At 38.1% G+C, this 22051-nt stretch overlaps 1 protein-coding gene across 5 annotated transcripts in view; it reads left to right on the forward strand.

Annotated features, from left to right (window-relative positions):
• Window positions 1-22051, forward strand: part of DMXL2 (Dmx like 2) — a 139398-nt gene that overhangs the window by 6647 nt on the left and 110700 nt on the right. For all 5 annotated transcript variants that reach the window (XM_070501599.1, XM_014852294.3, XM_014852312.3 and 2 more), the window contains exons 2-3: window positions 18577-18702; window positions 20979-21050. Coding sequence is in view for 4 of the 5 variants with exons in the window: in XM_014852294.3 (XP_014707780.2) it covers window positions 18577-18702; window positions 20979-21050 (198 nt within the window). In the remaining variant the exon portion in view is untranslated. The remainder of the gene's footprint in view (window positions 1-18576; window positions 18703-20978; window positions 21051-22051) is intronic.

Genomic DNA, 22051 nt, shown 5'->3' on the forward strand with positions numbered 1-22051 from the left:
TAGGAGAAATCCAGTAAACCTGAGACCTTATGCAAAGGGGCATGGATGGACCCAAAAAACACATAAAAGTTTTGGTTTATACTCAGTTCAAAGATACACATAGCTTATATGGTAGCTGTACTTCAAGAGCAAAATGGCAACATTTTCCTACGAGTAGTGACTTTGGTTTTGTGATATGCTAGTAATTTCCTCACGTTTTCTCTGGCCTTGAGTATATTTACACTTAGGAGGATCTAATCAGGAGATATTCAAATTGTTATCATGTACTCAACCCATAGCATCTTCCATCATTTCTTTTATGTGGTTGAATTGTCCCTGTTTCCAGCAAAGGCCGTTTCCTCCATTTATACTGGGAGTTTTAAATTGGGGGTAATTTTGCCCTCTAGGGGACATTTGGCAACGTCTGGAGACATTTTTGATTGTTGTGGTGGGTTGGGATGGAGGACTGGCATCCTGTGGGGAGAGGCAGAGATCCTGATAAATGTCCTGTGATGTACGGCAGAGCTCCCGCAGTGAAGAATTATTCAGCCCAAAACATCAAGACTGTTGAAGTTGTGAGAATCTCTGATTAATGCCCTAGTTCTTATCCCCTCTTATCTACTCAAGGGCGTTGCTCCAGCAGTTCCTTCTTTTTTTCCTGTAAAATTGCTTTTTCTTCTTTATTGAAATACTTTCTTCACTTAGCTCTCCTGGTTTCCCTCTACTTCTCTTACCTGCTTCTTCTCAGCCTGTTTCTAGATTTCTATATGCAGCTGTTTCTTTTGACATCTCCCTTGTTAAAGTCTAATAGCTAGCTCAGAGTCCCCATCCTCTTAATGTCCTACTCCTCCAGCCTTTCCAAAATCAGTAAATGGCTACTTCATTTTTTTTTCCAGTTCCCTTGCAATCTTTCGCTTTTTTCTTTCATTTACACCTCATATCTAATATTGGCAAATTCTGTTGGCTGTGCCTTCAGAGTGCTTCCAGAATCTGACCACTTCTCATCATGTGTACCACTACCACCCTGGTTCAAGACACCGTCTTCTCTTTCCAGGATTATGGCAGTAGGCTCTTAACGGGTCGCCCTGCCTTGTCTGCCTTTAGTCTTATTTACCTTTAGTTTATTCTCAATATAGTGGCCAGAATGATCCTGTTAAAAAGGAAATCAAATCTTGTTAGTCCCTTGTTCAAAACTTTCCAATGACTTCATTTTTTCACTCAGAGAAAAGACCTGAGTGCCTTCAGTGCCCTTTACTGCTATTTCTTTAGCACCGAGAACAAAAATTTATTGGGTATAAAAGTGTACCCAATAAATTAATAAATGGAAAGGGTACTTAGTGTAACGCACAACGTTCTAATAGTAAACATAAGACCACTTTTATAAGGCCGTTTTTTATAATACTTCTCCATATGCTTCAGTGGCATTAGGTCGTATTTAGATAAAGGAATTTTATAGGATAGGGGGCAGGGAGAGCTGATACAATCCAATCCAGGTATAAAACTTTGCTGATCTGGATTAATCCAATATGTGTATTAATGTATTGAGAGGGATTGACAGAGTATGTGCCCATCAAGCAGCTCTTAAATTTTCCTCAATTATGCGTTTGAAAGACTTTAATACATAAAAAATTGGAGATTAACCTATTACCTGGAGTGTAGTGATTCTGTATTTTAGGACTTATATGTTTTAACAGTCTGCTGAGCGGGACCTAGAATTGAAACCTCAGGAGCCCAACAAAGACATGATTGAAGTGGCTGCCCTGCTTGGCGGTAAAACTGAACTCAGCCAAACGAGTATTCTTGGGTGGAAGCGAGAGTCTCTTTAGAAAGACTTTTAAGGATGTGCTAATACGTAGACAAACGGAGCATTCAGACATGGCTATCATAGTTTTATGCTGGAAAAATTTCATATATATATAATTAAAAGCCCATTTTGGCCATTAAAAACAAAAGCAAACAAAACCATAAAGAACTCAACGTTTTTTGTTTTAAAAAATCATTAATGTAATATCTGCATTGTAAAAAAACTCATAATTCAAACAATGTTGAAATACAGAAAATAAAAAGAAAAGTAAAAGGGAAAGTTCCCATTCCCCAGTAGAGTTTTGATCAGCATAACTTCCTGGTTATCCTTTATTCAAAAAACATTTGAGCATAGCTAGGCCTGTGGCAGACTTCAGATGGAGACCCAAGGCCCCCAGTCCTTTTTTCCCCCCCTTAAAATTTAAAAAGTAACATATGCTCTTGTGGATAATTTGAAAAATGCAGAAGAAAGATAAAATCACTTGTAATGGTGCAATCCAGAGATAACCCCTCTGAACAGTTTGGTAAAATGTTTGCATTTTCGAAGTTTATCTTTTTCCGTGCTTTTACTTTCAGCTTCTCTACAGGCACACCTTGGAGGTATGGTGGGTTCTGTCCTAGTTATTTTGACGCTATACTGTAGTTTGCTGATTAAGATGGAAGCTTAGATTACTGATTTGAGAGTGTTCAGCTTAGCTTCTTTGACCATTTTTATACTAGCCACTTTAATGTCTTTGATAGTTTCAACATCTGTGTCTGTTGATTGTCTTTTCCCTTGTGAGTTGAGATTTTCTTAGTTCTTTGTATGCTGAGTCATTTTGGACTGTGACCTGGACTTTAAAAAATATTATGTTATGAGCTCTGGGTCTTGTGTAAATCCCATGGAGAATGTTGATATTTTTGTTTTAGGAGGCAGTCAACCTGTTTGGTTCTGACCAGCCTTCTGTGGGTTGCAGTTTCAATGTCAGTTTGATTTTCAAAGGCTTTGCAATACTAGTTCGATAAACAGTGGTCCCCTCTTATCCGTGAGGGACACATTCCAAGACCCCCATGGATGCCTGAAACCACAGATAGTACCGAACCCTATATATACTATGTTTTTTCCTGTACATACATACATACTTATGATAAAGTTTAATTTATAAATTAGGCACAGTAAGAGTTTAACAACAATAACTAATCATAAAATAGAACAGTTGTAACAATATACTGTAATAAAAGTTACCATAGATCTTAGCAACCCCAGCATATGATGTTTTTTTCTTTCCTTATTATGTTGAGAACTTTCATCTTTTCACTTAAGGAAGCACTTTACCGCTTCTCTTTGGCATATCTGAATTGCTGGCATCACTGCTCTTGCACTTTGGAGCCATTATTAAGTAAAGTAAGGGTTATTTGAACACAAATACAAGACAGTTGATCTGCTAACCGAGATGGCTACTAAGTGACTGATGGGCTGGTAGAATATACAGCATAGATACACTGGACAAAGGGACAGTTCACATCTGGAATGGGATGGCAGATTTCATCATGCTACTCAGAGCAGCTCGCAATTTAAAACTCATGAATTGTTTATTTCTTGAATTTTCCATGTAATATTTTTGGCCCCTGGTTGACTACAGGTAACTGAAACCACAGAAAGCAAAACTGCAGGTAGGGGGTGACTGCTGTATCCTGTGTAGCTGCTGCCTTGTGGCTGGTGGAGGATCTGGGCAGTGGTCTCTCCTGTGGTTCAGTTCTCAGAGGCCTTTGCTCCGCTCTTTAAGGTATGATCCCTGTATGTGCTACCTGGAGACGAGCCCAGGATTTTATGAACAAGTTTATTTGGTCACTCTTCCGAGCTTTTTCCTTTTTGTGATTTCCCTGGTACTTTCTGGTTTCCAGGAGTTTCCCTTTGTGATTCTGTGGTTGGTAAGTTGAGACTTTAGTTACCCTGCTCTGTGTTTCCTGTGACTGTACCTGTGTTCAGTGCCAAGTAGTGGTAGGACAGAGAAAGAAAAAAGCAACGGGGGTTCACCACACTTTCTTGGGATTGTTATTGTTATTGTCATTAGTGCTGTTAAGTCACTTCCAGCTCCTAGAGAGCCTGTATACAGCAGAGTGGAACCCTGCTCAGTCTTTTTGTGCCATCTTCTCACCGGGTGCTATATCAGACGATGCTTGGCTGCTATTTGTAGAGTTTTCACCCCAATACTTGAGATCATTATTGTTGTTAGTGCCATCAAGTTGATTCCAACTCTTAGAGACTCTGTGACAGCAGAATGGAGCCCTGCCTGGTCTTTTTGTGCCATCTTCTCTCCTTCTGGTGCTATATCAGACAGTGCTCTCCTCTTGCTATTCGTAGGGTTTTCATGGCCGTTTTTTTGGAAGTAGGTGGCCAGGTCCTTTTTCCTACTCTGTCTTAGTCTGGAAGCTTCACTGAAATCTGTCCACTATGAGTGACCTGCTGGTATTTGAAATACTGGTGGCATAGCTTTTAGCATCACGGCAACATGTAGCCACACAGTGTGATAATCGACAGATAGATGTTGTGGTTCCCTGACAGGAAATGAACTCAGGCTGTAGCGGTGAGATGGGCCACCTGCAGCGGAGCGCGCGAACTCAACCACTCGGCCACGGGGCCAGCCCCGAGAGTGCCAGATCTTAACCACTAGACCACCAGGGCTGGCTTGGGATCCTAGCTTCTCATATTGGAGCTGTGGCATTCTTTGGGACCTGGGATGTGAGAAAATGGAGAAAAGAAGAAAAAAAAAAGTAAACAGGGAATTTTTCCCTCCCTTTCTTTGAAAATTAAGAGTCTCTTTTCCCACTTCTTGAGCCAAATGAAAATGGCTTCTGGAGCTCTCTTCTTTTGCTTTTTCGTTTTATCCTAACCTTAAACTCTCCGCCGGTACAGTGTACTTCAAATTCTGTTCTTCTTTCCTAGTTCACCTGCTACCATTTACTTTTCACAGACTTCAAATAGCTGTTCCATGCATTCTGTCCATGTTACATGATTGCATTCAGTGGAATGCTCAGCAAAAAGAGGAAGATTGGCAGCAGATGTTAGCTCAGGGCTAATCTTCCTCAAAAAAAAAAAAAGGCAATACAGAAAATTTATTCATGACCTTCAGGTTGTAAAAGATTTCTTAAACGAAACACCAAATATACCACAATTGTAGATAAATAAATGTATTTTGGATAATGTGAGCCAGGTTTCTCATTATTAAAGAAAGGAGTTACAAATATGGGAAGTAGGAAGCCTAGAATGAATTCTATGGTGGATATAACTGGGTTAGAGGCATCAGTGTGACCTCATATGTATGTGTGTATATCCATATATGTATATGTTCTGTGTTTATAATATAGTGTGTGTATATTTATATATAATTAATGAGCGAGAGAGCAGTGGTGTATAGGTATAGAGATGTATAGATACGTGGGGATGTGTGCCTGTCCTGGGGTGCCATTGTCCTAAGCCTGTCTGTGGAGAGTTGGAAATGTATATGGGTATCTACATATACATACATACCTACATGCACATACACTCACATACCTATTTCCTAGTCTGTCAGCTGACAGGCCTAGAAGCAGTGATACCCCAGTAGCAATAAACACAACTGATACCTTGATCTTGGTTTCTAAATACCATTTTTCACTGAAAGGAAACAGCATTCTTTGGAGAAATAACTGATTCTAGGCTGGGGCAGGGGAAGTACAAGATGAGCCTAGAATCTCTTGTTGTGTCCGAAAGTAAGGAATTGCTCAAAGAATGATAACATGTCAAAAGAACACAGGAGCTAGCTTGAAGGGTTCCTACTGGCCAAATCTGGGACAATTGGAGCATGAAAGTAAGTGATAGTAATGGATTATAATTTCTTTGAATGAGATAAGAATCCATGATCCTTACTGATATAAATAAGTACAAAAATAAAGAAGGACAACTCTTCCTTACCGAGGAAAGCCAGCTAATACGTAATGAAATGACAGAATTAGAAAATTGCAGTTTGGCAGCCATCATAGTAATACAGTCATGTGCTGCTTAATGATGGGGATACGTTCTGAGAAATGTGTCATTAGGTGATTTCATCGTTCTGCTAACATCATAGAGTGGACTTACGCAAACCTAGATGGTAGGGCCTACTACGCACTTTATATGGTACTAATCTTGATAAAATGCACTGGGAAGAGCTTGGCCACGTTTCTTGATATTCTTGCTCAAAATGCATAATCTGAATCTAATCATGAGGAAACGTCAAACTCAAATTTTGAGACATTCTACAAAATAACTGGCATGTTCTCTTCAAAACTGTTAATGTCATGAAAGACAAAGAAAGAATGAGAAACTATGCCAGATGAAAGGAGTCTAAAGAGACATGATAACTGAACATGTAATGTGGGATTTTGTTTTGCTGTAAAGGACAGTAGTGCAACAGTTGGAGAAATCTACATAAGCTCTATAGGTTAGATAATAGTGATGTATCAATATTTCCTGATTTGGGTAATTATGCTGTGGTTATTTAAGCATTTTTTTAAAGGAAACACGCTAAAGTATTGAGGAATAAAAGGAAATCATGTCTGCAACTCACAAATGGTTTGGAAAAAAGTATGTATATGTGTATGTAGAGAAAAGGGTAAAGCAAATATGGACATTTGGGGAATCTGGATAAAGGGTATACAGTAATTCTTTGTAACTATTCCTACAATTTTCTGTAAGCTTGGAATTCTATCAAAATAAAAAATTAAAAGAAAATAAAGTATCATAACCATAAAAGAAAAGATTGATAAATTGGACTACTTTAAAATTAGGAACTTCTGCTCCTCAAAGATAATATTGAGTGAAATGCAAGCTATGGAGTTGGAGAAGATAATTGCAGCATATGTATTTGACAAAGAACTAGTATCCAGAATATGAAAATGTGTACAAATCATTAAGAAAATGACTGAGAACTTAACAGAAAATGGGGGAAAGTCTTGAACAGGCATTGCACAAAAAGAAAATCTACATGACCAATAAACATATGAAAACGGACTCCACCTCATTAGTAATTGAAAATGCAAATTGAAGTTAGGGAATACTGTTGGATACCTACCACATTTGCAAAAGATTAATCTGACAGGTCTGGTCATGGCAAGGACGTCCAGAAATGGAAATTCTCCTACGCTACTAGTGAGACTATTAATTGGTACAACTACTTTTGAAAATGATTTATCATCATGTACCAAAATTTAAGATATACATACTCTATGGTCCATCAGTTCCTCTTCTGTATATATATTCTAGAGAAATGCATGTACATATGCAGGATATCTCTACAAGAATGTTCAGGTTGTACAGCTGGGACTCAGGATTGGGAACTTGGTCAGCTCTGGGGATTGGTTACTCTGTCTCTAGTGGGCAATGTGGTTCTTACAGTGTCCCGGCCTCTCTCTGTTGGACGCCTTAAAACTGGCCTTGTTTATAATAGGCTAACTGTCCATGGACATTAGAATGGCTACGTTACAAGGGAATATTAATAGGTAATGAAAATGAATGAATCACAGCTACGTGTACTGTGAATAAACCTCGGACCAAATGTTCATGAAAAGAGCAGACACAAAAGAATACATACAGAGTGATTTCATTTACACAAAGTTCAGAGGGCAGGCAGAACTAAACCATATTGTTTAGGCGTGCATGCAGAGGTAGAGAATGACAAAGAAAACCAGGGAAGTGATTTCCCAAAAGGTCAGGGTGGTGCTCCTTCTGCTTGAGGGAGAGAAGTTTTTTGGGTTGCTGGAAATAATACTCCTCCTTTTTGAGTGGTTATTCATGTGTTCATTTTAATTTAATCTTTGTGGTGTATATTTGTTTTATGTACACCTCTAAGTTTTTTAAACAATTGGCTTAGAGGAGTTTTGTGAGGGAGTGCGTATAGACGCATGTTTGCTATTTTTTTCTCTGCTGTTTTTAATGAGAATCTCAAGCCTTCTTTGCAAATTAAACAAATAAAAACAAAAAATTGTCCACCTCTCCCTCTCCCCCCTACCCTGGTGAAACGTCAACTTCATGTAGCAGAGACCCTGTCTCTTTTCCACATTATGCTGTGTGCCTGGTCCAGTGTGTGCTCAGTAAACATTTGTTGACTTGAATCCCCAACAGTCATCCTACTGTAAATATTTGTTGAGAGTTAAGTGGGACAAGTCAAGAAACAAATTGCCTTAAGTAATGGGGACTTCATTATAAAAATACAGAAGAGGAATAGAAGACAAATCTCGCAAGAATCTTGTAATACAGGTTGTACAGTGTCCTGGCCCCTCTCTGTTGGATGCCTTAAAACTGTCTTGCGTGAGGACCCCAGGGACTGCCCTAGCCTCTGAGTACATAAAGCCCTTTTGGCTTTAGTGCCTGTTATGACCTGCTGCGTTTCTTGGTATTTCCTAGTTGAATATCTAGGAAATGGAATCTGGCCCAGCTTTTTAAAGCCAGGCCACATCATAGATTGCTGGCCAGCCTGTAGTTTTTGGTATTAAATTCTTGGCCATTGGAATCAAGTATCAAACCCTGATCCAATCACTTGTCCTTTCAGAAGGACTGTGGGCGGGGCACTTTTCCCTAGAAAGGTCTGTGAGAAAGGTGGACAATATACTTGACGTGATAAAGCATAATTTTCCTATCATGGGATGGTTAGGTTTCCATTTTTTAAATTACTTTAAATAATTCTACAATAAACATCTTAGTACCATTTGCAATGTTTGCATGCCTGAATGTTTTCTTAGGATAGAGTCCTAGAAATAGACTTACTGAATCAAAGTACTTAAATCTCTTTACAGTCTCTTAATTCATATTACTAAATTGTTTTCCAGAAAAGTCATGTTTTATACTACAGTAGTGTATGAGAGTGATAGGTATGCCATATTCTTGCTCTTTGCTTTTTGCTGTTCTTTATTTAAGGCTGACAGAGTACATTTGGCTGTCCAGTGCTCTGCAGCCTAACTCACTAGGTACGTATTCTGGGTCCCAAGGGAGCACAGATGACTGCTTGAGTAAGTGTATCTCCATTAGACATCCTCTTTTGCCAGCTTTCCATCCTAGCATCCTCATGCATTCCTTACTCTAGTATCATGGCCAACACCATGTTTTCTTTGAAGCCCCGCTGTGCCTATCCCAAATCTTTGTACCAGTTTTTGTTTTCGTTGGAGCAAGGGACACCTAAACTGGAGTAAAAGCAGAGTTTGTGTTAGGATACACAGTGAACTATTAAGGAAGGGCGATTGGGCTTCAGAGTGATTGGAACTAAAAAGCTGGTAGAATCAAAACTACCTTCTCTTAGGGATTTTAAATACTTGTTTTCTCATGACTTCTTGTTTTTGGGTGTCTGAACCGTTCACTTCTCAGACTGGTGGTTTCAGTTTCACATTGCACATGGTTCTTAATGACTGCCTTATCCCCGAATATGTGTGACGGTTCAACTCAACTCTTCCTGCTAACTCTGGGTCTTTTGGGTTTAAATTCCCCAGAATGGGCTTTGATTGGCTTAGCCCGTTGTTTTCAGCTGGCTGTTAGCCACTGGTCTTTGTTCTGGACCATCCTCGCATCCTGTCAGCTGTGAGCAGGAGAAAGAGTCACAAGGTAAAGAACATTTAGCTGGGGCTCTACGTAAAATGCTGCACACTGGGCTGTTTAATCTTTTCATCAGGACTTTTTGAAGCAGATTTATGCACACACAGAGTTACAGCTTAACAGTTGAAAGGGGTCTCAAAAGTGATCTAGTAACAATCTTTCCTTTGACTGGTCAAGAAAATATCTATAGATTGTGATTTGCCCATGGCTGTGGTCAGTATTAGCGTCTCCAGATTCTCAAGAATGTACTCTTTCCATCATATTGAAGGTATTGGAAGTTTAATTACAGTTTAATAGTTTAATCATATTATTTGGTAGAATTTTTTTGAACACTGACAGGACTGTCACCCTCAAAATATCAACATTTAGTTTAAATGATTTTCTGGAAATTTCTAGTAGTTACAAAATAGTCAGAAGTTGTCGTAAACGTTACATATTAATATTGCTGCATAATACATAATATACTACTAACTTTAGAATTCTTTGAAATGTAAAATGTGTTAGAGCAAATTAAGAAACAGAATATTGGGTCACTTACTTTCTCTCTTTCTAATAATTTAATGTCCAAAAAGTGTTCATTCTATTTTTCTAGAAGTAGTCCTTTTAAAGGAAAAGTGGTATTTTATTTCATTATTCTTTATGAGGCAAATTGTTATATATCCCAAAGTTTAGAGAACAAATTTGAGGCTGAAAGTTGACTCTAGGTTTTTATATGTGCTGGCCCGTCCATGGGACTTGTTTTTACCAGTATTGCTATTATTTCCTTTAGAAATTTTTGATAATCGGGCCGGCCCAGTGGCACAGCGGTTAAGTGCACACGTTCCGCTTCTTGGCGGCCCGGGGTTCGCCGGTTCGGATCCCGGGTGCGGACATGGCACCGCTTGGCAAGCCATGCTGTGGTAGGCGTCCCACATATAAAGTAGAGGAAGATGGGCACAGATGTTAGCTCAGGGCCAGGATTCCTCAGCAAAAAAGAGGAGGACTGGCAGTAGTTAGCTCAGGGCTAATCGTCCTCAAAAAAAAAAAAAAAGAAATTTTTGATAATTAATACTTTGAATGGTCTATTCTTAGTGACATAAAATACTTAGGGAGATGATTTTTGGTTTCCACTTGCAGACCTCCCTTTTAATGAGAATGCAGGCAAGCTGGAGGTAGAGCTGGTTTTGTAATGGTTAATTAGAACAAATTAATAACTGCATATTTCTCTTTTTAAGGTCTCATTTTCCTTTCAGATATTACTAGGATCAGTGAATTAAAAAAAACACTAAGTTTTTATTCTTTGTGCAGGGGTGTAGAAATAGACTTTGTTTGGACTGCAAGTGTCTGTGGTTCTTTTTTAGCTTGGTATTTAGAAGTCTGTTATGGCTTTATCTATTTTGTTAGTGAATTATCAAAATTGGCTAGTTTTTCACTAATATTAAAAATAGTTCTTTTTTAAATTTGAAGTTTTAATTCTAGGGGCCAGCCCGGTGGTGCAGTGGGTAAGTTCGCACATTCTGCTTTGGCGTCCCGGGGATCGCCAGTTCGGATCCCAGGTGTGGACATGGCACTGCTTGGCAAGCCATGCTGTGGTAGGCGTCCCACATATAAAGCAGAGGAAGGTGGGCATGGATGTTAGCTCAGGGCCAGTCTTCCTCAGCAAAAAGAGGAGGATTGGCAGTAGTTAGCTCAAGGCTAATCTTCCTCAAAAAAATAATAAAATAAAATAAATAAAAATAAAAAAATTAAAAAAAATAAAGTTTTAATTCTAATTGAAGAAAGTTCTACTTTCAGATCCATTGCTTCTTTGGGGTCTTTAGAAAGACGTTAAAACAGAAATCATTTTGTCTCTTACCAGTTAATTACAAACACTTGTAATATTTTCTTCTGGTTTTTTTGGCCATAGGTTTTTGTTTTTACATAGTGTTAAGCTTTGTCTTATGTTTCACGCAGCATACCACTCACAGCTTGGCTTTTTTCTTCTGCTCCTTATAAGTGGTGTGTTAGTTTTACATTTCCTGATATGAGTTGTTTCTAAAAGCAATAGTCCCTTTAGTTACCACACAAGTAGTCATTATTAGATTATTTCCGACATTGCTGCACTTGTCGTTGACTTAGGGTAATACTTTTGCTCTAAGCTTTTTGCATACTTATTTAGTTTCTTTCTCGTTTATTCTGCTCATTCAGCATTCTTGAGTGGACTTCAGCTGTTTGATTGTGTTTCTAGTCATGTGGAAAGAAGAGCTTCTTATTCAAATACTATCCTCTCCCCCTTTTTCTAACTGTGTCGTGGACTTCCACCTGAGTGACAGGAGGCTTATGTATTTTGGGGTGTGGGGGTGGTGAGCAGTAGGTGATAATGGTAAGGCGTAGAAACTTGTAGAAAGACAAATGAGGCTGATTGAATATATTGCTGATAATAAGTACTCTTATTTTGTAGACTTAAATTTCATTTTGAGAACTCTCATTAAGTCAAATATGGGTGTTTTTAATACATAAATCTATAATGTTACCTGGTAATCCATAATTGGGCCTGTAAAATTCTCTATGGCCTATTATGATCTATTTATACAGCTTTTCAAATTGGAATTGTGTATTATGTAAATATACTATCTCAATTAAAAAAATGTTATTCTTCTCTTAATATGTTTGGGCCTTAATATATCTTTAGGCATTTTGTTTAAAGAAAAAAAACCCAACTTGTTAGCTATACATAACAAAGAATGAGTTTGCTTAATCTATAAAAAGCTCTTATAAATGATTTAGAACAAGACTAAAGACCCAGTTAAAAAATGGAGCAATGACATGAATAGTCTGTTTTCAGAGAAAGAAATATAAATGGTTGATAAATATATGGGGCTGGCCTGGTGGTGCAGCGGTTAAGTACTCACATTCCGCTTTGGCGGCCTGGGGTTCGCCGGTTCAGATCCCGGGTACGGACGTGGCACCACTTGGCACACCATGCTGTGGTAGGTGTCCCACATATAAAGCAGAGGAAGATGGGCACGAATGTTAGCTGAGGGCCAGTCTTCCTCAGCAAAAAGAGGAGGATTGGCGGCAGATGGTAGCTCAAGGGCTAATCATCCTCAAAAAAAAAAAGAAAGAAAGAAAATCTTGTTACTGAAAACATTAAGAGAAAACATTTTAAATGGTTTGTTTAGATTGTAGATGGTTTTAATGGATAAGTGGTATATTAAAATTCTAGCTTAATAAGGAACCCATTCAATAAAGAAATTTGTTCATTTTAGAAGTTAATTTTTAATTCTGAGAGTGTCATAAACAGTTACGATTTTAAGTAGGTGACTAAAATTGAGGAGAGGGAAAGGGTGTTTTCTTAGGAAATTATGTTATTCTGTGCTTTGTTTTCTTGGTTGTAAGATTTTTCATAGGTCAAATTGGCCTCTTAAGTCTATTTTCTGAAGATATCTTGGTACAGCCCAGACAAGCCTGTCTTTTCTTTAGCTTTTTCTTTGTTTATAGAGCAAAGATCACAGCAGAAATGAAGAATTTAAATGAATTTATGTAATTAGCTGCTAAGAACAAAAATTTAGGCAATAGAAAACAAAATGATTTAATATGGTCATTAGCTAAGTGGGTAAAACAATGTAAAGAGACCTGAATTTGCCTCCCAGCCATGTATTTACCTTCTGACTTAGGAATTTGATCAAATCCTATAAACTTCCATTTCCTTATATTAAAGTGGGATTAATAACCAACTTCTAAGATTACTGCAGTCTTGAAAAAAAGACTAGAAATGTCGAATGCATAGCACAAGACCTCTTACCCAGCAGGCTTTCAATAAATGGTACCTCGTTCTTGTAATTTTTGTGATTATTTTTCTAACTCTTAATAATGTGCCTTCATTTGTAGAAGAGTGAACGTATTTACATGAGTCAAAACTCTCTCTCAGGAGACGGGGGAGTTTAACAGTAACACACTTGGTGGCTATTCTTGGTAAGACTACACCTTGTTAAATTAGGTAAACCTCTCAACATGCTTAATACCTCTTGATTCGTCATACTTTTCTTTTAAATGTGGACACGTGTCAACAGTTGTCAGTGATCTCAAACTTTGACTCCGTAACTACTCCATAGAAATGCCAGTGCAATTGGGGCTGGCCCCGTGGCCGAGTGGTTAAGTTCGCGGGCTCCGCTGCAGGCGGCCCAGTGTTTCGTTGGTTTGGATCCTGGGCGCGGACATGGCACTGCTCATCAGACCACGCTGAGGCAGCGTCCCACATGCCACAACTAGAAGACCCCACAACGAAGAATACACAACTATGTACCGGGGGGCTTTGGGGAGAAAAAGGAAAAAATAAAATCTTTAAAAAAAAAAAAAAAAAAAGAAAGAAATGCCAGTGCAATTAACGTTTGTACTCTATATTCTCATAGGAAAGGTCGTGTTTGTGTAAGATTTTTTAAAAAAATTTATTTCTTTACGCTTTAATTTATCTAAGACTTAAAGGAAATCTGAGAAATTAGATCAATGTTTGTGGGATGTAATAGTTGTTTCCTTTTCTGAAAATAGTGTAGTCACAGCAATTATATGTAAAACTGAAGTTAGAGATGACAGTGAGTATGTCATGCTTATTCGGATACACTTAGTCATTGTTCGCAATGACATTAGACCCTTTAGAGAAGGCAGCAGTATCTTTATTTATGATAATGATAGTCTGTTAATTCAGAATACTTGATGACTTCAGAAGATGATATTTAAATTTTTTTCATCATGTGTAACATAAGGTAAAGGAAGAGGGTCATTTTGTTTTTCCAGTCTCAACTAATTGGCAAGGCTCTTCTAATGAAATTTTGGTTATCACAACAAAAAATGTAGAAAAGAATCTTGGTAATAACAAATTCTCAAGTGTTTAGCTTCCAGGGAATTACTGGGGGATAATATGGCACACCATGCCCTTTGTCTAAGGAAGAGATTCTTTTAGAGAAACTAGTGAGATCTATGAATGGGGGGAAACAAGCACATTCACTTGACTTTAAATATAATTTCCAGGAGTTCAGAAACCTCCTGAGACCTTCTGAAAAAAAAGAATGGAACAAAATCGCTTTTGACCTAAAATTGAGAGAATAAGAATCTCTTGAGTAGTTAACGGATTTTGTATAAACCTTCTCAGCTATTGGTCTTTACTGAGTGCTTACTGTGTGCTGGGTGCTGTGGTAAGTTACTTGGGATTACAGAGGTGAACATGGACCTTCTAGCACTAATAAAACATCGTAGTGGAGTGGAGGTGGGGTGATGCCGGGGGAAGAGCAGGAGCTTCGATATACAGGAAATGAATCGTCACTCTATGAACTTGGGCAAACTGCTTATCCTTTCTATGCCTCAATTTCTGCATCTTTAAAAGGAGACCTGTGAGGCTCTAATGTTCGTAAGGGCCCTAGCAGACTGCCTGATCACAGTCGGTGTTCAGTGGATGGTAAATGATGAAGGAAGGCCAGGGCAGATCCCCTTCCTGCAGGTCTTCTAAATCCGTGATGCGTGCTGTTGGGCTGGAAAATCAGCCAGTCTCTCTCTCCTTGTATAGCTACTATCTAAACTTGGCCAAATGATTGGCAATAAGGTGGTGTCAACTGTCCAACCTTATGTTTTTTGACCGAGTTTCCAGGTTCTTAGACTTCTGGAGCCAGAAAGCAGGAAGATTTTGAATTATTTATTTGTTATACAGATATTGAGGGCTGCTTATGTGCTAGGTGCTGGGACTGCAATGGGGAACAGGACATGGACCTTTCAGTATAGTGGGAACCAGACAGATGTTAAAGACACTTTATATAAATCGTTAAAACCTTGTGAGCCTTCAGTTATGGGATGCACGTGATTCATTTCTGACCGAGTACCCAGTTCCTCCACACTTGGGGTGTTTGTACTTGAGACGCTTTAGAGATGCTTTAGAGAAAGATGAATAATAATATTTTCCCTCTGTACTTTTGCACACTGTTAGTGCGCAGTAGTTTAGGGAATTCTGTTCTAGCTGTGACCATGGATGTTATATAAAATTGTAGCTACTGCCTAATTGTGGTTCCACGGAAAACCAGTACCAGACGTAGTTGTTCCATTTTGATGGGAATTACTAGTTTGATGAGGGATTTGAGACCACTTTAGACTAGTGATCTCTAAACTTTTAGTAGCTGCATAGTATTCCAGTGTATGGATATTCAGTAGTTTGTTTAACCACTCCCCTGCTGTTGGATGGTATGATTATTTTCAGTTTTGCTGCTATAAATAAGGCAGTGAATGTCCTTCTATGTATATTTTGGCAAACTTTTATTAAATATGCTTATATGGTAAAGTAAGTACCTGTTCAATTAAAGGGTGTATCGTATTTAAAATTCTGGTAGGTATTGCCAACTTCTTTAATCCATGAAGATTCTGATTAGTCAGTCTGGGTGGGACCGAGCAATCTGTATGTTTAGCAAGTTCCTTGGGTAGTTTTGATGCAGCCAGTTTCAAGAACTATCGCAGGATAGGGAAAATGGCAAGATCCCCTACAGTTGAGGAGTATGGTACATGTCCTTTGGAAAAGATTGGGCAATTCTGGAAATCTGGGGAAGAGTAAATCCTCTTTTTGGTGACTGAGCAGTAAGAGCCTGTCTGTCTACAGCAGCAGTTGCTAGGGATGGCCCATCTTTAGAAAAGCGAGTACACTAATACCTGGAATATTTTTTGTCTCTGTGACATGTAGTGTAGGGAAAAGAGATTAAGAATTGTAAGGACCTGAGTTTGAACATCTTCCACTTGCTAATTGTAATCTTGGGCAAATTAATGACCTTGAATCTTTCTTTATATGATATGATAATGATAATATTTTCCTTCCAGGCTTGTTGCAAAGATTAAAGGGGAATGATACAACACTTACTGAGTACCTTCTGTCTTCTGCTGGTATTTTGTGGATAGCTCTGTCATGGCAGTTGGTCATTTAGTTGTGATTGGTGATTAACTTGGTCATCTCCACGTTAGACTTACTGGGACTACATCTTGTGATTTTGTATTCTCAGTCCCTCGCCCAGGCTTGGGACATGGTGCACTATTTTGTTTCTTAAATGAATGGTATGTGCTAAGCACAATGCAAATAGATTTTCTATTTTAATTTTCACAGTTATCCTAAGAGATAAGTATTATTTCTTCGATTTTACCACAAGGAGATGCTCAGAGAGCTTAAGTAACTTACTTAAGACCACACAGTATGGCAGAACCCAAATTGAAAACCCTGCATGTGTGATTCCAAACTAGGTAAAGTCTATGCTTCTTCCAGCAATCCACTTTGCTGAGATAATACTGTAAAGTACTTTGGAAATTGTGAAGTCTTATTCAAGGTTAAGGTGATTTTTGTTATTTTAATAATATAATTTTGTTTTTGTTTTTGTGAGGAAGATTGGCCCTGAGCTAAGGTCTGTTACCAATCTTCCTCTTTTTCTTTGAGGAAGATTGTCCCTGAGCTAACATCTGTGCCAGTGTTCCTGTATTTTGTATGTGGGATGCTGCCACAGCATGGCTTGATGAGCAGTGTATAGGTCCATGTGTGGGATCTGAACCCACAAACCCCGGGCCATGGAAGTGCAGTGTGCAAACTTAACCACTGTGCCACCAGGCTGGCCCCAATAATATAATTTTTAATTGAGGTATAATTGACATATAACATTATATTTCAAGTGTACAACATAACGAGAGGATATTTGTATACATCGTGAAATGATCACAATAAGTCTAGTTAACATCCATCACCATACATAGTCACAGAAATTCTTTTTTCTTGTGATGAGGATTAATAATATAAGTTTAAAGACTAGCATGGTGATACAAACGTATCTCCTGCCTGTACTCAATATTCCCTTTCATTTTAGCTTTGTTGAATGCATAGTATAGCAAATCAGCGTTGTTTATAAGAATAGAAGTAGTTATTTTCTCCTGTGAGTGATTTTTTCCATATTTCCTTGCTAAAAATTCTCTTTGTTTTTCTTTTGGTGAACTTTCTGGTATTTGTAAATACATAAGCTGAAGATGGTTTATAGTAGTTACAACAGGATTTTGGCAATGTTAGAAGTTTTAGTAACTGGTAGAAGTAATGTTTGTCATCCTATCTTGTCTGTATCTTCAGTTCCCTCTTTCATTGGCAGCCGTATGTGGACTTCTTCAGGGCACAGGCCACTGGCTGAGATGTCAGCCCTAGCTATTGGATATCTGTGTTTTGTAGGACATGACCATATGCCTTAGGGATGTAGAAATAGTGGGAAAAAATAACACCTCATAAATAAATGTATATATGTGTTGCTTTTAATGGGACTTGTTCATTTGAGCATTAGATTGTTAGGTTGTTTTGAATATTTAATCATAAATTGAGTTTGGAAGAAAAAGAAAAATGTCCCCACCCTCTGCTCCTTATGTCATCATAAAATCCACAATGTTGCAAAACAGGACTGGCATACATCAAGAAGTGTGGCAATGGGAAGAAATATGTGGTTTTACTCATTACAGTTATGTTCAACAAGGGAATTTTCCAGGAACTTAATTTTGTGTTACATTTTATTTTCCAGACCATATAGTTATATTCGCCAACATTTTATGTATAAATCAGTTCATTTTTTTTGTTTTATTTAACTTGTGTGTGTGTATGTGAAACCACTTTGGGTTGGTTTTCTCTGTCCCTGTTGGTTGAGGGGAGGGCAGGCCGGCTGCAGGTGGACCCGCTTGGGCAGCTGAGTTTGTTTAGTTTTTGCCTTAGTGCATGTAATTCTGCCTCAGGGGTTCATGTCTATTTAACTAGCTCTTTAAGCCATGCGGAATTGTGTTGGAAAATGCATCTGATTTCTGTCTTGATCTGTCTCAAGCCTGCTTTGATCCCTGGGAACACAATTGCAGCCTTCAATGCCTTATTACTTTCAGATGGAGGTTTCATGCTTTGGGGTTTACTGAGATGCACTTTGGAGAAAAACTCTAAGCAGAATGACTTGTGACCTGCGGGGACAGAGGCTTAGTGTCTAAGAACTGGAAGAACCCTTTTCCTGGCCACGTTTGAATGATAATGCATGGGGTGTCATCACCCTATTGTTTTGGTGTAACTTTTAATGTTTTTATTTGGAAATTGATATTCTCAATGTTCTTACATTAACTGTTTTTGTAAAATGTGTCAAAATATACAGCAGCAACAAGATCTAGGATAAACTATTATATGATAGTCATTCAAAAATTACATATCTTACATGTTGTAAAACTTTTCTTTTTAGGCATATGGATCAGGCTGTGATATTGTTATTTTGGCAAATGACTTTGAATGTGTGCAGATCATTCCTGGTGCTAAGCATGGAAACATCCAAGTCAGCTGTGTGGAGTGTTCTAACCAACATGGAAGAGTAAGGGATTCAATTCCTTTATTAAATGTCATCTTTTAATGTGTTTAATAATCTCAGAATATTCTTATCCTTTTATGTGAGCTTGCTTACAATTTCTTATTAATATGCCTTGCCTAGATGGCTCTTGATAGGAGTGGGTAAAGTGATAGGTTGTATACAAACTATAAAGAGCCATTAAGCTGATAATGCGATAATTGTTCTGTAGGTGTATACTATCTTGAAACACCTGTAGGCCTCACAATCCTGTGCTTATTGATATTCTGCCTAATAATTGTAATAATTTAAACAGTCTTAGTGTTCTAGAAATTGTTCTTTACTGAGTAAGAACAAATTTTATCAAATCATATAACCATATCAGGATGTGTTAAATCAGAATATTCATGGTGATAAATAGTAACCATGAAAATTTATACTGAATAATAAATTATGATTCTATATCTTTTCTACTGTCCCACCCTGCTGCTTGTATCAAGCTTTAATGTTTCTGTAAGTGTACCACCATGTGACAATCCAGTGATATAATTGACCTAGCGTTGAAACACTGAACTTCCTGGTGTTTTCTGATACTGCTTTCTTCCTTTTTTTTTTTCTTTTTTTTTTACAGATTGGCACCTGAGCTAACAACTATTGCCAATCTTTTTTTTTTTTCTGCTTTATCTCCCCAAATCCCCCCAGTACATAGTTGTATATTTTAGTTGTGGTTCCTTTTAGTTGTGGCATGTGGGATGCTGCCTCAGCATGGCCTGATGAGCGGTGTGGTGTCCACACCCAGGATCCTAACCAGCGAAACCCTGGGCTGCCAAAGCAGAGTGAGCAAACTTAACCACTTGGCCATGGGGCCGGCCCCTGATGCTAACTTCTTGCTTTTCTGATTTTTTTCCTCAGTGTTTTTTTTTTTTCTAAGCATTGCTTATTCTTTAGAGAACACTGAGAGTGTCAGATTTCTCTCATTAATTTTTTCGTTGCTCATCTCCCTAGGCCAAGCAAGGTTGCTTTAAACCTGTCTAGAGTTGTATGACAGTTGTCAGAGGTGAATTTTAGCAAATTGTTTATGTATAATATTGTGATAATCACAATAAACAATCTCTGGGAGCAAAGTTTTTTTTTTAAAAAAATATATAAGACTTCCGTGTTCATAACCATGTTTCTACTTTTCCTTACCTTGTTGAAGGTAAAGAAGGCAAAAGTGTGACATCTTTGATTTGTTGTCTTTTGTTTCCATGTTCTTTTATTTCCTTTATCCTCAGTTCTTGTGGTGATAATTTTCACATGTGTGACTTTGTGTTAGCCATTCATTCATTCATTGACATGTTGAATGTGATAATTCATAACATTTTTTGCCTAAGTGTTACCTCAACCAGCTTCCCCCCTACCATTGTGGATTAAAAGGTTTTTCTTGGAAGGAATGTTAGCTATTAAGTAACAGTTAAAGTCACTTTTTGGCATGAGAGTGCTGTGAAATCACAGTAGACGTTTTTGGCTGGCCTTGAAAGGATATATACTTAATTTAGTTTCCTGGGTTAACCTACAGGTCAAGAGGTGCCAGAAGGGATAGTTTTTGGTCTGTTCCCTATCGTTGATTCCCTCTTGCCAAGAGGAGGATAAAGTGGGAACTGGCTTTCAAGGAATTATTAGAAAACAGGCCCTGGTAGCTTCTAGGAACAGAGGGATTTATGTCCCTTCTTATCAGGTTTGTGACCTGGAACAAAGCCCTGCTGGCCCCCAGTCCCTAGCGTCAGTCCCTTGGAGACATCTACATCAGCCCTTTGTCCTCCAGCTGAAGCAGGTGTCTCTAATTTCTCCTTTGTCCGTTTTCTCTGGTCGTCCTTCTAGATGGTTTTCCCAATTGGTATTTTTTGTTTGATGGTATAACTAATGTCATTTTATTTGATATATTTTTGCTACCTGTTTACTCTTTGTTCTCTTTCTCTACTTCGCATGGTTTTTATATTATTTTTACTGGATTATACCACTGAACTATTTCTTTTTTTAATAAAGTTATTTCTGTATTAAAAAAATTCTTATAGGAAAGAGTGATTTCTTTGAATAGATTGACCTTGTATTTGCTGTGTAAAATAAAGGCTGCTGAATTTTTGATAACAGAGAAGAGATTCTTAAGTCCAGTTCTTTTCCAGTTATATTTATGGAAGGGAATAAACCAGGAATACTGTATTGAGATTGTATTATATGTAATTAGTTTATACAGTATTGTGAAAAGGAGGTTATCTTTATTTTCTCTCTTCCTAAATATTAATGCTTTGTTCATTCTTTTTTAGATTGCAGCTTCATACGGTAATGCTGTTTGTATTTTTGAGCCCTTGGGCATAAATTCTCATAAGAGAAATTGTGTAAGTATTAAATGATAATAGGAAACTTTTAGAATTAAGTTAAGTTTGGAATCTGGTTGATAGCAATAAAGAGATCCTTAAGAGCTGGTGCTGGAGGTGGTTTGGAGCATCACTGTGAAGTTGGTCTGGCGCTTTATGGTAAGAGTTTTTACATTCACTAGGAATAGATCTCTAGGCCTTTTAGAAACTCAGTTTTCTAGAATATTGCTAATTGAGATTTACCTTGTTAATTGGGACCTACCCTAGTTGAACTACTACTGTTTCTTGTCTAGATTACTAGCTTAGTTTCTCTCTGATCCTTGTTTTCTGTCCCCTTTCCCCTTCTCTATTCTCAACAGAGTAGATCAAGACTCTTCTCTGCTTAAAACTCTGTAATGGCTCCATGTTTCTCTCGTATTCAAAGCCAAAAGGCCTTAGAATAGACTACAGCCTTTGTTCTCTCCAGCACCCACTTAGTACCTCTCAGAACTCATCTCCTACTATTTTTGTCCTCTGATGTCACTCCAGCTACACTAGCATTTTTGCTGTTCTTTGAACAGTTACCGTCCCATCCCAGGGCCTTTGCATGGATTATCTCTTGTCTAGAATGCTCTTCTTTCTCTAGATAGCTCCAGGGCCAGCCTCTGCAGATACTTTAAGTCTTTGCTAATAAACCCTTCCCAATGGGTCTACCTTGGCTGCCTTTTTAAAAATTGCTACTTGCTTCTACCACTTTTCTTCTAACCCCGCATCCTTCTATTTTTAACTTTTTCCATAGCTCTTACCTTGTTTATTCATTTATTGTTTACTGTTTAAAGTGTAAGCTCCATGAGGGTGTGGAGCTTCCTTTCTTTTGTTCACTGATGCATCTCAGGTACTTAGAATAGTGTCAGGAACATAATTTGTGCTCCTAAATATTTGTTGAATGAGGAGTTAGGAAGTAGGTAAACTCACTTTCCAGCCAAAGGGTCTAGCATATCACATCAGGGACCATGCAGATTCATTCTCTGGGCTGTGTTATA

Source organism: Equus asinus, chromosome 2 (assembly GCF_041296235.1).
Source record: "Equus asinus isolate D_3611 breed Donkey chromosome 2, EquAss-T2T_v2, whole genome shotgun sequence".
Taxonomy (NCBI): domain Eukaryota; kingdom Metazoa; phylum Chordata; class Mammalia; order Perissodactyla; family Equidae; genus Equus; species Equus asinus.